Source organism: Gekko japonicus, unplaced genomic scaffold (genome assembly GCF_001447785.1).
Source record: "Gekko japonicus isolate JY-2015 unplaced genomic scaffold, Gekko_japonicus_V1.1 scaffold709, whole genome shotgun sequence".
Taxonomy (NCBI): domain Eukaryota; kingdom Metazoa; phylum Chordata; class Lepidosauria; order Squamata; family Gekkonidae; genus Gekko; species Gekko japonicus.
The window spans coordinates 119,478-135,784 of NW_015169796.1; the positions used below are offsets into that span (position 1 = coordinate 119,478).

General features: G+C 45.6%; 1 protein-coding gene across 1 annotated transcript in view; it reads left to right on the forward strand.

Moving 5' to 3' along the window:
* ATP6V1B2 (ATPase, H+ transporting, lysosomal 56/58kDa, V1 subunit B2) overlaps positions 1 to 14,317 on the forward strand; it is a 21,504-nt gene extending 7,187 nt beyond the window's left edge. Inside the window, exons 3-14 of the mRNA XM_015417054.1 lie at positions 1,866 to 1,964; positions 4,210 to 4,303; positions 4,437 to 4,514; positions 5,815 to 5,954; positions 6,513 to 6,614; positions 8,843 to 8,940; positions 9,916 to 10,039; positions 10,946 to 11,096; positions 11,826 to 11,908; positions 13,087 to 13,191; positions 13,660 to 13,789; positions 13,891 to 14,317. Coding sequence (XP_015272540.1) covers positions 1,866 to 1,964; positions 4,210 to 4,303; positions 4,437 to 4,514; positions 5,815 to 5,954; positions 6,513 to 6,614; positions 8,843 to 8,940; positions 9,916 to 10,039; positions 10,946 to 11,096; positions 11,826 to 11,908; positions 13,087 to 13,191; positions 13,660 to 13,789; positions 13,891 to 14,033 — 1,347 coding nt within the window. The 3' untranslated portion in view covers positions 14,034 to 14,317. The remainder of the gene's footprint in view (positions 1 to 1,865; positions 1,965 to 4,209; positions 4,304 to 4,436; positions 4,515 to 5,814; positions 5,955 to 6,512; positions 6,615 to 8,842; positions 8,941 to 9,915; positions 10,040 to 10,945; positions 11,097 to 11,825; positions 11,909 to 13,086; positions 13,192 to 13,659; positions 13,790 to 13,890) is intronic.
* Positions 14,318 to 16,307: the final 1,990 nt, after the last annotated feature.

Consider the following 16,307-nt stretch of genomic DNA (forward strand, 5'->3'; position numbering starts at 1 on the left):
CTCTCCACTGGGGGGGGTGTCGAACCAGGGAAGCAGAGGTTTGTTTTGGCTCATTGTTTGTGGGGCCACACGAACCACAAATCTTCGCAAGCCTCCCCAGTTACCGAACCAGTTCATTTTGAGGTTTGCGACTGGGTGAACTCAGACTTCACTCATGTGTGACATGCCTTGTAAAACCCATTTAAAGAGACGTTCCCTTTAAATGGCTTGTGCAAGGTGCGCTGGCTCTGCTGTGCAGTCTGGTTCAAACCGGACTGCTAAACAGAGCCTGCAAAGGAGTTGATCTGTGGGGAGAAGAAGGGGAGATCGGATTTATACCCCTCCCTTCACTCGGAGTCTCAGAGTGGCTTACAATCTCCTTCTCTTCCTCTCCCCACAACAGACACCCTGTGAGGGAGGTGGGCCTGAGAGAGCTCTGAGAGAACTGCTCTTGAAAGAACTGCTCTGAGAGAACTTTGACTGGCTGGCCCAAGGTCACCCAGCAGCTGCATGTGGAGGAGTGGAGAATCAAACCTGATTCTCCAGGTTAGAGTTCCCCGTTCTTAACCACTACACCAAACTGGCTCTCACTACACCAAACTCTCCCCGCAACCTTGGCAGGGGCTCTGCTGGGCAGCCTGGTTCAAACCGGACTGCCCAGCAGAGTCCATAGAGGAGCCAATCCTGTAGGAAGAGCTGTCCCCACAGCCTCAGCAGGGGTTCTGCTAACCAGCCTGGTTCAAACCAGACTGCCGAACGGTGCCCACAAGTTATTTTAGCGATCCCTTGGAAGCGGTGGGAGAGCAAAAGGAATAGCTGAAATGACTTGCGTGTATTTCAGCCTAACAGCAGACAGGCACACCGGCCCCACTGTTAGGCAGAAATGGATGCAAACCATTTTAGCACTCCCTCTCACTCCCCCTCCCCACTTCCCCCCACAAGCCACACAAACCTCTGAAAAACTATGTGAAGGGTTGTGGACAGGGATGGGCATAAACCTCGGTTCATGAACCGGGACCTGGGGATTTTCATGAGGAATTTAGAGTCATGGGGAGTTTCATGCCCATCCCTATTCTCCACAGGGTATCTGATTAACCTCCAGTTTTGAAAGTGCTATGCTGGGGATTCAAGCAAGTTCTGATTTGCAGTTTCTTTTATTGTACCAAAATTAAAGTATGTAGAAACTCCTTAACTGTAAACTGCTAGCTACAATTTTGAAAGGCCCATGTTGTGTTTTATGATGTGGCTGCTTAGTCTCACATGATTTGCAGACTGTAGCTGGCATTTTAAGGAGCAAACAGAAATTGGGGCAATTGAGGTTTTTTTCAGGAGGTCCCGATTTCAGTGCTAGTACGGAGGCTTTGTGGGCATGTAACAGCAGTGCTGTGTCAGCTGTTGCACTTGCCTGTAATTTAGCCTGTAATTTAGTGTGCCCTGAAAAGCCCTAGAGAGGAATTTCCAGAGTTCAAGGTTTTCTCTGCAGTGCCTTCATCCCTTACACAGCACTGTTGATCTTCAGAAGTTATGAGGGCAGATTGCACCCTACGCTTCCTTCAGGGTACGAGTCAGGTGCTGTTGACAGGGCTTGCTTTGATGGGAAACCCACCTGGCAGTGCTACTACTTTTCAGGAGTAGGATGCTGATAGAAACTATGCAGGGGAGCACTCCAGGTTCCGGGACTGTGAATGAAGTGGCAAAAACTTCCTGAACTCTGAAATTCCAAGCAGCAGCCTTTAGCATTCACCTAAATTATAACTGTCTTGAATTCAGGGTGTCTGAACTTCACAATTTGGTATGTGTGATTCTGGGGGAATCTGATGTTTGCATCCGTTTATGTTCTGAACAGAAACCTGTTGACGTACCTTACCTTGATTCCCATGGCTTAGTTTCCTAGATACGCAGAGATTGTGCATTTGACACTTCCTGATGGAACAAAGAGAAGCGGGCAAGTGTTGGAAGTCAGTGGATCCAAAGCTGTGGTTCAGGTAAATGGCAGAGCAGCACGTTGGGTGGCACGGATGGCCTGTCCTGTGACTCTCTTCCTGGGTAGAAGAAGACCTTCTGGACACCTCATGGACGTATAGAGCCCTTTATTCAGGAGCCTAGTCCAACAGAATCTATAAACAATAGTTAGTAGTCATTGCAGAAACTACCAAATTCTTCTGCAAGTGCAGCTACCTGATCTGCACTACATGGGCCAAGCTTAGGGTTTGAGCAACAAGGTTGATCTATGTGCTGTCTGTTCTCAACATCTTGGAAGCAAAGGAACGAGGTTGCTTAAAAAAATGAAGCTTTAAGCATGAACGGAACAGAAACTTAGAGATCCATCCCATGGGTGGTGTGGTATAGGTTGCACTAAAATCATTCTTCAGTTCACCTGGAGAAAATGGCTGCTTTGGAAGGTGGACTCTATGGCATTCTACCCCACTGAGGTCCCCTCCCCACCCACAAACCCTGCCCTCCCGAGGCTCCACCCCCAAAACCTCCAGGTCTTTCCCAACCCAGAGCTGGCAACCTTCCTCCCTATCCATTCAGTTGCAGAATTTCTCTGTGGTCATTGAGTAATAATTTTAATCATAGTTTATTATTGCAGTTGTAAAAAGGTGGTGACAATGTATAATGTGACATGTTAATAGTATCCGTTCCATTATTTAACGATTATATTCCAGTAAGAAATAAATGGTTCCCAAGCTTTCAGAACTTTTGAAGCATCCAGTTTCCCTCAATTCGCTCATAAACATCAGTTCCCGTGTTCTTTGTCACCAATCTGTAATTGAAAGCCTATTTGCCTCAATCACCAGTGGTGTGCTTATCAGGTATGTTAAACAATGGAGTACAACAGGCTGATCTGGCACAGAATCTGTTTACCAGCTAAAGTATATGTAGCAAAACTCTGGAGATCTGCAGAGTATTTCCTGTTATTTTTGCAATAGTGCCTGGTGTTAATTTCCAGTAGCTTTTCATCTTTTCATAGTTCCACCGTAAATGTATCAGATTTGTCCCTTCTTTACTTGAATGCCTGTATTCATCTGAAAATGTAGTGATATACCGCCGACTAGCATTTCAGAATTCTTTATCCAGAAATTGAATATCTAGATTTTTAAAAATATATAAGAAATCGAGAAATGTGTGCTCTCTGAAAGATATGCAATGGAGTTCCTGCTTCCAATTCATAGTTAGCGTTCTTCAGAGTATTGCCCTCCATGCAGTTTGTCATAATTTTGAGAGAAGTCTTTTGTGATCTTTAGACTTGAGCAGCCACTTCGTTTGAACTGAGGGATTCACATCATGGTAGCTATATGATAATGCATCCATAAAGCTTCTGAGTTGGCACTGGTACTGATTTCTCTATTGCTCCAACGACTGAAATTTCTGGTGTACATAAAAATCCTCTTGAGGGTCACTTGCTTTCTCCCAGTGCAAACATTCCTTGCTGCTCTGAAACTTTTAATACAAGGCTCCATTGTGTGCAGTACTTGCCTCATGGTTATAATATTGCAAAAACAATATCAAACCTTCCAAATGGGTTTCTGAGAAGCTTCTAGTTAAGGACCATCAGTATGAAACCAGGCTACCTGTGCACCCAGCACAGAACAGAATAGTACGCATTGTCGTGCCACCACTGAAATTCTCTCTCTCTAATGCCTTGCTTTACATGGTTAGTGTGTTATTCCAGGTAATTGTATTATAATATTGCAAAAACAATATCAAACCTTTCAAATGGATTTCTGAGAAGCTTCTAGTTAAGGACTATCAGTATTAAACCAGGCTACCTGTGCACCCAGCACAGTACAGAATAGTACGCACTGTCGTGCCACCACTGAAATTCTCTCTCTGTAATGCCTTGCTTTACATGGTTAGTGTGTTATTCCAGGTAATTGTATTTAACAAAGTATAATAGTTTAAGAATATTCATTTTAGCTTGCAGATGCTGTGCATATTTGTGAAAGTTTCAGATTCTTCCACTTTCTTAGATATTACTATCATAAATGGTCCACGTTCTGACATAGTTATATGCTCTGAGATTTAGCCTTCCTTTTCTTTCCATGTTAAGTTAAACTACTTTGGTTTTCTCAGACAATACGTCACATACATACGAGGTTATTTGAACCTGTTTCTAGCTAATGTTAATCTGTTAGAAAATTATCCTGCCCCACTGCTGAAGCAAGAGCTTCAGTTGTCAGACTTCACGGCATTTGGAAAAAAAATACTCATCTTCCTTTTTTCGAGGTTTTTGAAGGAACTTCAGGAATTGATGCTAAGAAAACATCTTGTGAATTTACTGGGGATATCCTTCGAACCCCAGTATCGGAAGACATGCTCGGTAGGTACAAGATCTGCTTGGACTGATGATGTTCCCAATCCTTCACATATACCAAAATTGATATGATTATATTAACATGGCTGTTAAAATTAATCTGCTAATATGACGGATGCTGTTTTTCTTGTCTTCGAAGGGCGTGTGTTTAATGGATCAGGAAAGCCCATAGACAGAGGCCCTATGGTCCTGGCTGAAGAATACCTTGATATCATGGGTATGTTTAATAAAATGTTGTTGAGTGCTGAAGGGTTGAGCCTGATGTTCACAAATGGGCTGAGAGCTCAGCTTGTACATATTTCTTCCTAGCATAAATAAAGCAGGAGTTCAGTTAATATCTACTGTACTGATCCCAAAATCCGGCAATCTGTATTTTTTTTTGGCCCCCCAAAGGGGATTTTTTTAATTTGAATTTTCTAATACACTACAACCTACAACAAAAAATTGGGCAAGGGTAACTACATCTAGGGAGAAAGGAAAGAAAACCACAACTAACTAAAACCCCAAGTATAGGAGATCATAACAACAGCTTATAAATGTTAATCTTAAATTGCTAGCATCACTTTGAACATAGTCGACTATGCTAAGTTTTTATCTTTTTATCCAATGTTTTAACCATTTAAGAGAGCCCCCAGAGCATCCCACCATAAAACTAAAGTTTAAAGACACAATTCAGAGTCCTTCAGCCTTCATTTTGTCTTATCTTTTCTAATCCTCAATTTATATGTACGCTTAAATCCGGCAATCTGTATTGTACCCTTTCAGAAAATGGCATTCAGGGTGGCCTTTTCAAGTCTGCCCTTTAGCTCAGAGTTAATATTGGCAGTAGAGGGCTTTAGCCATGCATAAGCTCAGTTTGCTTGTGTTGAGTTAGTTGGCAGCTTCTATTTGTTTGGTATTTTTAGTGTTTCTGTGCTGCATTCTGGACAAAAGTTCTCAAACCAGTACAGATTTTGAAGTAGCAAATAAAATCATTATTGTCCTAATTAAAACGATAATAAATACAAGCCAGGCAATCTACCAGCAAGACCAAAAACAAACAAGAAATGTTCAAATATTCAGATGTAGTAATTAAAGTGTCTGACTAGGCACAGGTTCAAATCCCTCCTCTGCCATGAAGCTTGCTGGGTGACCTTGGGCCAGTTGTACACATGTGGCCTGGCCTACCTCACTTGTCTGTTGTGAAGATAAAAGCGAAGAGGGGAGAGTGATGTAAGCTGTTTTGGTTTCCCACTGAGGAGAAAAGGGACATCTAGGGATCTAAATAGGACAGTGACTTATTCAAAGTGTGTTAATAGAATATCGATACCAGATCTTGTTTCCCTCAGCCTATGCTGCTCAAAAATGTCAAACACGTTTCCAAACACTCATGATTGCTAAAAGTATTGGAAACTTCTTGTCAGCTCTCGAATGTCTGAACCAAAATGCTGGCTTTTATATCCTTTCCTTGAAGTTGTCTTAAGCTGCCTTTAAAGCAAAGCATGGGCTTAAACGATGGACTTTCCTCCATGAAATAGGTCAACCAATAAATCCTGAGTGTCGAATCTACCCAGAAGAGATGATTCAGACTGGAATTTCTGCTATAGATGGCATGAACAGCATTGCCAGAGGACAGAAAATCCCCATTTTCTCAGCTGCTGGCTTGCCCCATAATGAGGTAGGTGCTTTAACGGCGCTTTATGTTGAAAGCACTAAGAAAAAACTAGTTTTCTGTATTTACATATTCTAGAATTATTTGTGTGTGGGGGGGTGTTTCTAGCTGTAACTTTGACTTTTAGAGCTAGATCAATGTTCTTAAAAGAAATTGTGTCTTCTAGTGCTTTCTGGACGACAGCCCTTTCTCATACAATCTGGCTTTCAGGCAGCTGCTAGGTTTCATTGAGGCAGGGAGGAAACGTTGGCAGATATGAGAGTGTGCATAGGTGTGGCAAGTGATCTTCTCCACATGAGGAGGGAGAATTCCCATCCTTTCCCAAGAATTTTTCACTCTCCTGATTTGAGTTTCAGCTGTGCAGTATTTGCATCCCTTCAGCCTTGTTCTACTATATGGGTGCTGAGTGGACAGATTCCAACACACGTAGCAGCTGTCTTGTTCTTGACACATGCGGATGCAGACTGTGTCTAGTCTCCCCATCTTTGCCCCTTGAGTTCTTTCCGGAAACGAATGCCTGGTGCACGGAAGACATGATCAGCTCTTTCACCTCCTTTCTTTCAGATAGCAGCGCAGATCTGTCGCCAGGCAGGCTTGGTGAAGAAATCCAAAGATGTGATGGACTACAGCGAACAGAATTTTGCCATTGTGTTTGCTGCTATGGGAGTAAGTGGGTAAATGGGCAGGCAGGAAGTGCAAGCAGTTCTGTATGGATGTAGTAATGCATATACCAGTTTAATGCCAGTTGCCACTTTGGGGTCAGGAAGGGATTTTCCTCCAGGCCAGATTGGCCCCAGGGATCCTGGAGGTTTTTTGCCTTTCTCTGGGCATAGAGCAGGAGTCACTGGAGGAGTGAGGCGGGGAGGTAGCAGTGAATTTCCTGCATTGTGCCGTGGGTTAGATTAGATGACCCTTGGGATCCATTCCAGCTCTTATGTTTTTATGTAGTGTTATGGCATAGCTACAGAACAGGGCAGAGCTCTCCTTAGTGCCACTCAAGGAGCTGTAATGTTAGTCCTCAGAACAGGATTCATTAGACCATGTCACTCTTTGTTCACCTGTATAAAAAGCTTAACTGTATGTAGCTTTGTCCGAAAGGAGAACTTCCAAAAAACCCAGAGAGGACTCTGATGTGATAAAGAGCAAATATCAGTTCTCAGTGGATTTAATGTATACCGCATATTTTTGTTCTGGGGAGAAACTGACCGCAGACAAAATGAGGAAAAAAGCAGGTTGTTTTATTGGGAGAAGAATAAGGTTGACTGGTGAGATTTCAGGGCCTTGCTTTTTCCATTTACTGATTGTCTACCCGCGCCAAGCTTCCCACAAATCCCAGGGAAGAGTGGTGGGCTCAGAACTCCCCGAGACCCCAAAACCCTCCCTCAACACCCACTACGGGGATGGAGAAATCCGGAAGGGGAGAGGTTGGGAGAACGGACTGGCACAGACCGCGTTGGATGGGCGCGAGACACGAAGGGGGACGGGCCCGGTTGAAGGAGCGGGACAGGTGGCAGGTTCCAGCCTTACCCCTGAGAAGTGCTGGTGCCAAGGACGTTGGCATTGGTCCCGTCGCATAGACTGGAAATGGACACTCCCTCACATACACAGCTATGGGATAGAAGCACGGGTTATACAGGAGGGCGGGCCTAAAGAGGATGAAGCACCACGAGATAGAAGGGCACGGTGATGGATGAGTGGTACAGCCTATAGGATTATTAATCACCTAAAAGGGGTGGCACTAAGGGGAGGAGAGGGGATATATAAAGGAGGAAACTGACGAGTGCCGGGGAGGAATTAAAGACTGATCTTAGAGGCAACACAGAGAGAAAGAAGGTCAGTCTGAGGAAGGCAGCTGGGGTGTGACGTAACCCCCAGCACTCCCAAATCTGAGGCACTCGTTTCCTCTATCAAATTGCAACACGGCTACTGGGTTTTCTGGACCTGGGTGGGACCCTGAGCATGACACTGATGAAGTGGGAGATAGAGCAGCCCCAGTTTCACCTTCCTGTTCCTTCATCAGTCTTCTGGTCCGCTGTCTCCTCCACCTGCTGTGGCAGGCTGGACTTGGCATGCACTACACAGTTAGAACATAAGAACATAAGAGACGCCAATGTTGGATCAGGCCAAAGGCCCATCCAGTCCAACACTCTGTGTCACACAGTGGCCAGAAATACCAGTGCCATCAGGAGGTCCAGCAGTGGGGCCAGGACATTAGAAGCCCTCCCACTGTTGACCCCCCCCAAGCACCAAGGAAAAAGCAGCTCACTTTACCCAGAGCAGCACCAAGAAGACAGAGCATCACTTGCCCCAGAGCCCCTAGCTATACCTTGTGGCTAATAGCCACTGATGGACCTCTGCTCCATATGCTTATCTAATTCCCTTTTGAAGCCGTCCATGGGCTTAAGTTAAGTAGAGCTGGAGGATACGAGGGCTGGGGAAATATGGCTGCTGCATCTCCCACTGAATTGGCTTCTTTTGAAGGGACAGAGTAAATCTCTTGGTGGTAGCCTGGCAACTGGGACCAAAGAAACTATTATGTTTCATTGATAATAAATTTAGTGGAAGTATGAATGGTGCACCCATCTCACCGCAAAGTGAAGAGTTGATTCTTTGGCCTCTGTCTTGCCCTGACAGATCAAAGGCACAGTTGTGCAAGAGTACAGAATAAATTCGTCATCTCTTATGGGTTAACAGCTGGCAGAGCTGGTGAGGCTCCTTGAACTTTAATGCTTTAGAAAAAAAAATTCCACAGCTGAGGTTTAAGTTGCCTTTTTGCTTTGCAGCCAATTAAAATTTCAGAATCTTGTAAAGGTGTACTTTTTTTTTTAATGACTGGTCTGAGGACTTTAACAATAAATCGGACTGAGCTTTACAACTAATTGCCTCTGCTGTAGGTGAACATGGAAACGGCTCGGTTCTTCAAATCAGACTTTGAGGAAAATGGCTCCATGGACAACGTGTGCCTGTTCTTGAACTTGGCAAACGATCCAACGTAAGTAGGTAAAACCTGGCCCTGTTCACAACAGGGAGACAGGAAATGAGAAGAGGCTTCTTCCCAAAGCAAGTTGGGAGGCAGCCGTTGTGGGAAGAGGAGGACTGAGTAAATCACAAACCACTCAGAAGCTTTGCTGTGCCACCAGTGAGCTTCCCTGGTTGGAAAGAGGGTGGGGTTTTGTACAGTGCAGTTAGGGTGACAACACAGGATGGCCGTCCTGTGAAGCCCAAAGACACGTGGCCCATCTCAGGCACTGGACACTAAGAATTATTGCTGGAAAGAAAAAGAACCTTGCAGTATACATGAAGCAACCTGCTGAGCCCCCAATGCCATCAGACGGTGCAAAGGGCACTTACTCCTGCATGGAGAAAAGTGGGTGGGAAACAGGTTTGCACTGTTTATGGCATGGGCCGTCACTAAGGAAGTTGAAAAGGGAGGAGCTTCAACAGCCTATCCTGCCTTGCGCTCCTGACAGCTGTTACTAAAGTGACATAATAATATCCTTTTGCCGTAGTCTTTACTGGGGTGCTATGTAGGTAGGTCTCATGTTGGGCTACATCAGCAGACCAGTCACCGCTGGTTTCATAAATGGCATTTCTGCCTATAGTTAAAGGGTTGGATTCCAGACTACATTGACAGCTTCCACCAGTTCCCCTTCCTGCTGCAGACCGCCTGATGTCATTCCCGAGGGTCCCCTATCCTCCAGGAGCAGTATTTCATGGAGAATAGTGGGAGGCAGGAAAGTTCTGTTCCACTGTTGGAAAACTTTGTCTGTATCCTACCCACAATATGTTATGGTGCTTGTAACATCTTTCAGTTTGGTTGGTAGGGAAAACGATTATGCCGTATCTTGATTGCTGTGGCCAGCTTTTATTTCCTAACTGCCCTTTCTGAAGAGCAGATTTAGCTTGTGTTCCGTACCGGCTGCCTGTCTGCGACCCAAATTAATCAGCCTCCCTTGTTCTTTTTCAGCATTGAGCGCATTATCACACCTCGCCTTGCATTGACCACAGCAGAGTTCTTGGCTTATCAGTGTGAGAAGCATGTCTTAGTTATCCTGACAGATATGAGCTCCTATGCCGAAGCTCTGAGAGAGGTATTTATTTCCCTGTTCAGCATATTAGTCTCTGCCTTGAGATTACTGAAGTCAGAAAGTGGAAACTCCTAGTTGGCCAAAGACTGAATAGCATCCCTGGTTCTGAGCCAGGCTATAAATTACTTCAGATTAACTAAATCACATCCAGGAACAGAAAGCACACATTGCACCACATTATTGAATTTTCTGCCCATTTATGAAGTCTGTTTTCAAAACATTACTGCAGTAAATCTGCTGCTTATTGGTCTTGATGAATAAATATTACTTCTGAACACTTGAGCATACACCCACAACCTTTTCCCCTTTGTCCCTCCCTCCCTCCCTCCCTCCAGGACAGTTCCACAGAGAGGCAGTGAATGAAATTTAGAAAGGCATGTGATAGACTTCCAAACCCTGCAACACTTTCCCTCTTTTTGATCTTGGGGACTGGGCAAGGTTTGGAACTGTCCCTGGTGTTTTGCATACCTGGTTTTCAGAGCTTGAAGAGGAAGAAATGTTCATTGAGGGATTCTTCCTGTGTTTCCCAAGCTTCCACTTTAGTGCTCTGTTACCACCATGGCAGTGTAGAGTTGCCCCATAATGAGGCCTTCAGATGTGGCACTGCAAGCTCTGTGCTGCAGCTGCAAGAGTTGGTTAAGCATCCAACAAGCGTACATGGTGCTCTGTTGTGCGAGGAGAGTCTAAGTACCATTTTGACAGAGAGGAGGGGGACGGTGTTGGCCTTTTGGTAGACCTCTGATCAGCACTCTGCTTCGCAAAGGCAGGAAGAGTACTGTATGGCCAAGGACTGAAAAGAATTTTTGGTGCTTGTGATCTGTTTTTTGTGCTCTCCCATTCCCACATGACTTTGATGCTTCTGCTGCTGCCCCCAGCTTTTTGTTAGTTTCCACTTTCCATTTTCTACAGGTCTCAGCTGCCAGGGAAGAAGTGCCGGGTCGGCGTGGCTTCCCTGGTTACATGTACACAGATCTTGCCACTATCTATGAACGGGCGGGAAGAGTGGAAGGCCGGAATGGGTCCATTACTCAGATTCCCATACTTACTATGCCCAACGATGGTGAGTCTACATCGAGTGTGCTTTTCTATCTAGGCATGTGTCCCTGCATAGGATCGTCATGCCTGCTACTGGCAGGCAGGGGGTGTAATTGCGTTGGGATTGAAGGGAAGCCCAGTTTCTCCGAGTTTAGGAGAGACTTGGGAGCAAAGCTGATTGCCATTTCTTGCTGGCTTTGCCAGGGGACACTAATTCAGCACCTGAAATGGTGCACCTTTCACAAAAGACCCTCGACGGAGTCCTGTTCCGTATCTTGTATACTAGTAATGATGACAAACTCCTCATGCATAGTTAGTTTGACAGGTGTCCAGATTTGCATACCTTTGGTCGGGGAGAAGGGGGGAGGGTTCCCGGGCGCCTTGTTTCTCTTCCCCTTCCCATGCAGCTTCCTTCTGCCAGGACAGAAACTTCTTAGGTATTCTCCTCTTTAGCCTCCTGCTGCCCAGGCATTACACATCTTCCCTGTCCCACAAGAATCCCTGTTTTCTACACATCTTCCCTGTCCCACAAGAATCCCCCAGGCATTACACATCTTTCCTGTCCCACAAGAATCCCTGTTTTTGTTGATGCTGGCTGACAGCCCAGTTATTAGGCAGTGCTGCAGGTACTACCTGGGCTGCTGGGAGAAAGCACCGCCCTTTATTTCCAGCCCTCCTACCGGCTGAGTCTTGCTGTTCTCTTCTGGAGTGGTCAGAGGAAGCTGGGAAGCATTAACGTGTCTTCCTCCCACAGATATCACTCACCCCATCCCTGATTTGACGGGATACATTACTGAAGGACAGATCTACGTGGACAGACAGCTGCACAACAGACAGGTCAGGCTGCTGGGTGGGGAGGGGGGCCCTGTCTGATCATCTACAGAATGAAGCTCCCTCTGTACTTCTGGCAGTTGTAATTTTACAGTGTGTCAGAGTCCTGCTTGGCTCAAATTTTCCAGGCTGCTTGATCACAAGAAGTGTATTACTAGCATGTAACTTGAAGGGCTGTGAGTGATTTAAAGGCATTTCAGTTCAGCCATGCAGTACTGGTTTTCTTTTGAGATTGCCAGAAAGCTCTATTGTTCATAGGCTGCTGGAAGATTTGCTGTGCAGGTTAGATCTGTTTGGAAACAAATGCCTACTGAGAGTTCCTTAATATTAAACGAAAGTCCGGTGGCACCTTAAAGACTGATAGTTCATTATGGCACAAGTTTATATTGGATTAAATTTTGTCAGGCTTTAAAGTGCCTCTAGACTTCTTTGTTTTGCTGCTACAGTCTTAACTGCTGCCCATCTGGAATGTTCCGCAGTGGAGATGTTAGTCGTTAGAACTCTGGAAGAGGTCGGGCTAGGAGATACCAGTATCAGATATCAGAGAGCCAGTTTGGTGTAGTGGTTAAGTGCACAGGTTCTAATCTGGGAGAACCGGGTTTGATTCCCCACTCCTCCACTTGCACCCACTGGATGACCTTGGGCAAGCCATAGTTCTGTCAGAGGTGTTCTTGAAAAAGAGCAGTTTCTGTCAGAGTTCTCTCAGCCCCACCTACCTCACAGGGTGTCTGTTGTGGGGAGGGGAAGGGAAAGGAGTTTGTAAGCTGCTCTGAGACTCCCCTGGGTAGTGAAGGGCGGGGTATAAATCCTCTTTTCTTCTATCTTGTGAGCAAAATCTTGGCTCATTGATTTTATCACTGCATTTTTATTCCTCCCTTCCTCCAAGGAGGCATAGGTGGCCCCCCAGTTCATGCTTACAAACACCTTGCACAGGAGATTCTGCGGAAAGAGAATGACTGGCCCAGGATCAGCCAGTGAGCTACATGACAAGCCAGGGACTGGAGCTGGGGTCTCCCCAGGCCCAGCCCAACACATTAAGCATTGAATCACATTAAGCATTGAATTGGTGCCACCCACTTTCCCTAAATTACCATGTTTAATCTCTTGCCAGCCACACTTGTACTAATCACCTGCTCGACAGCTCATAGTTTTCAGACATCACTTAAACCCACTTCTCCTTCCAGATTTACCCACCTATCAATGTACTTCCCTCTTTGTCTCGATTGATGAAGTCTGCTATCGGAGAGGGGATGACCAGAAAGGATCATGCTGAGGTTTCAAACCAGTTGGTAGGTGTGACCTTAACACTAACAACGAGCATATCCTGGGAGTGGGTGGGTAATGTTAAACCTAGTTCTTAAAATATTTCTATCCTTGTCTCCCAACAAGATCCTTAAGACACATATTGATTAAAACATACATCAATAGAAGTAGATTTTGCTTGAAAGCGGTTTATAAACAGTAGCGAACTAAAGCACATAACACGAAACAGGGCAAAAATGAGCTTAGTTCCCTGATGTGGCTTTTAGAGTCAACAAAAGCAAAGGTAAGAATCGGGGCTGGGGAAAACAGTGCCATTAAACAAAATGACTGGGGAAACAATCAAGTTCTTCTCTCATGCCTAAAGCTCAGCAGACTTGCTACCAGGTGAACCGTTGCAGGGAAAATGCCTGGCTTCGGTGCAGGGCTCTGCTCAGTATAGCTTGACTCGTAGCATCTTAGCCGGCCATCTCTGAACCTTCTTTCCTTCCTCCCAGTATGCCTGCTATGCCATTGGGAAGGATGTCCAAGCCATGAAAGCTGTTGTAGGGGAGGAAGCCCTTACTTCAGATGATCTTCTCTATCTTGAATTCCTGCAGAAGTTTGAGAGGAACTTCATTGCTCAGGGTAGGTGTCCGATGCCCGCGTAGGGCAACAAGTGCCTTTATTACTGTTGCGAAGTCTTGGTCTTTGTCAGTATGTGACCGTGCCAATGGCTCTCCTTGCAGGGCCCTATGAGAACCGCACTGTTTACGAGACGCTAGACATCGGCTGGCAGCTCTTGCGTATCTTCCCCAAGGAGATGCTGAAGAGAATCCCGCAGAGCACCCTGGCAGAATTCTACCCTCGAGACTCCACTGCAAAGCACTAGCCGCACCTTTCAGCTTTGTGAAAACGCTGGGTTTTTTTTTCTTCCCTTGTGTTGGTGTTTACTTGTCCTCCCTGTAATTAAACCAAGAATAAGTGACATATTCGTGCCAGTGTTCCTGATGGGCTGAAGCTGACAGAGTTTAAAATATTGCCCCCTTTCTCAGACAACTGGGTCTTGAATGGTTTACATTAACAGGGGGGCAGGTATTGTATCATACTAGCTCTGCCGATTGTATCATACTAGCTCTGCCCTCTTGGTTTACTGGGGGGAAGTTTTTGGAAGTGCTTGAATCACATGGAAAGGTTGAGTTGAACAAGAGTCAAGGAGAAAAAAAATCTCTGTTCCTTCCTCAAGTCATCTTGGTCCATTCAAAAATTTTCCACTCTGTCCTACAGTGTAGCACAGATTTGTCCGCTTGAGCTAGCTGGCTGAAGAGATTGGGGGAGGGGGTGCATCTGTAACACAACAGGAAGATTGTTGTGGCAAGTCGAACCCACAGATTACTGCTAGCTTCAATTATGACTGAGAAAATGGAGAGTAATTTACGTTGCAAATGCAAATTGCAAATGTTTGCATGCCTGGTGCTTGCCCAGTTAACATTTACAAGATTCCTACCTCTTCTGTGAGTTAGGCAGGGGAACCACTGCTGGGACTGCCAGTTGAATTGGCCAGATGGACTCTCTGGCCTGCAAGTTTTGTACATGTGTGAATGTGAAGCAGCAGCAGAGTAAGGGACTCCCTCCACCTGTTCCCTTCAATTCCAGAATAGTCGCAGCTGGAATCCTGTGCTCAGAGTGGCTGCCTCCCCCCCCCCAGCTAATAAATATTTATCCTGAACAGTATTAATCTTCACAAGACGATCCCAGCAGGCAGCTGAGTGCTTTCAGATGCACACCACAAAACAGCCTGAGGTGTGAACCTGGCAGAGAGTTAATGGCTTCGGTTAAGATCTAATTGCACCAGGTGAAGGGCAAAGGCAACAGGAACCTGTGAAGGAAATATTTTTAATTCTGTTAAATAGCCCTCGTGCGTGACACTCGGCATTGAACCGTGTCTAGCCTTGTTCTGTGTTCTAAACCACCTTCCAAACGTGGAGCTGGCTAGCCGTGTGAAACTGGGCAAAAGAGCTCAAGTTCGTATGTCGCTGACAAACACTTGTAGGGCATAGGCTTCCAAGCCCAGGGCAAGCAGGATGTCTGTACCTTCTTGGCCGGCCTGCCAGGCTATTCCAGGGGGGCCATGCCTGGTACTTGCTCGGGTGACCCAGGTTGCAAGCTGCTGGCCAGCCTCCTCTCTGATAACTAGGAGCTGACTCAAAAAGGTTTATGATGGCTCAGGTGGCGTTGACTGCGCCGGCTCCATCATCTCCCCCTCCCCCAACGTGGCCCTCCAGTTCTTTCTCTCCTATGCAGATCTTCCTCGTACCGTTTTTTGGTCTGTGTGCTCCGTAACTTGGGTGCAGTTGCCTTTTTTTCCCCTTTACTCTAGCGCATTCCATCAAAGTTGTGTCAATTCTATTTTTTTCTGGATGAAGGCAGGGGGGTGGGGCGGGAGATAGCATGAAAATATTTTAATGTAGGAAAAAAATGTGATATCTGAATAAGTTAAACATGGAAAAATAAACGTCAAGACAAAATGAGCAGTTGTTTTGTGTTTCCTTGGGGAGGGGATGGTCTGTCACAAATCGTAAGCTTGGCAGTGTGGGCTTTCTAACTCTTTCTGAAGGTTCGAACATACCATTGAGGAGACATTGAATTCTACGAGTTGCTCTTTTGGCCTTTGAAGAGAATAAGGACCAGTGTCCCCTCTGAGCAGAGTTAGTGTGAGCTAGCTTATAGTTTTTTAGCCTCCAACTCACACATTGTTGTCTTAGCTCAGGAAGGACGGCTCCAGAGCAAACTAATTTATGCAGCAGCCAAATCGCTCACTCACAACCTTAATGCCAGTAGTTCACAAAGTAGAATTTTTGCACACAAGACTCTACAGCTTAGAGGAAGCATTGATAAGGACCCTCCCGTCCCGTACACACTTTCCACTAGGTCTGCACCTGCACTCAATGAAGAAGACCCTGATGCTGGGAAAGACTGAAGGTCAAAGAAGAAGGGGATGGCAAAGGATGAGGTGGTTAGACAGTGTTATTGAGGCAACAAACATGAAATTAAGCAAACTCCGTGTTTGTTGTCACAGAGGGGGTCGAATAATACTGTCCTTCAATATAACACTGACCCACACAGACACAGATCACTCGACAAATGAAGTTGATTAAATGAAATT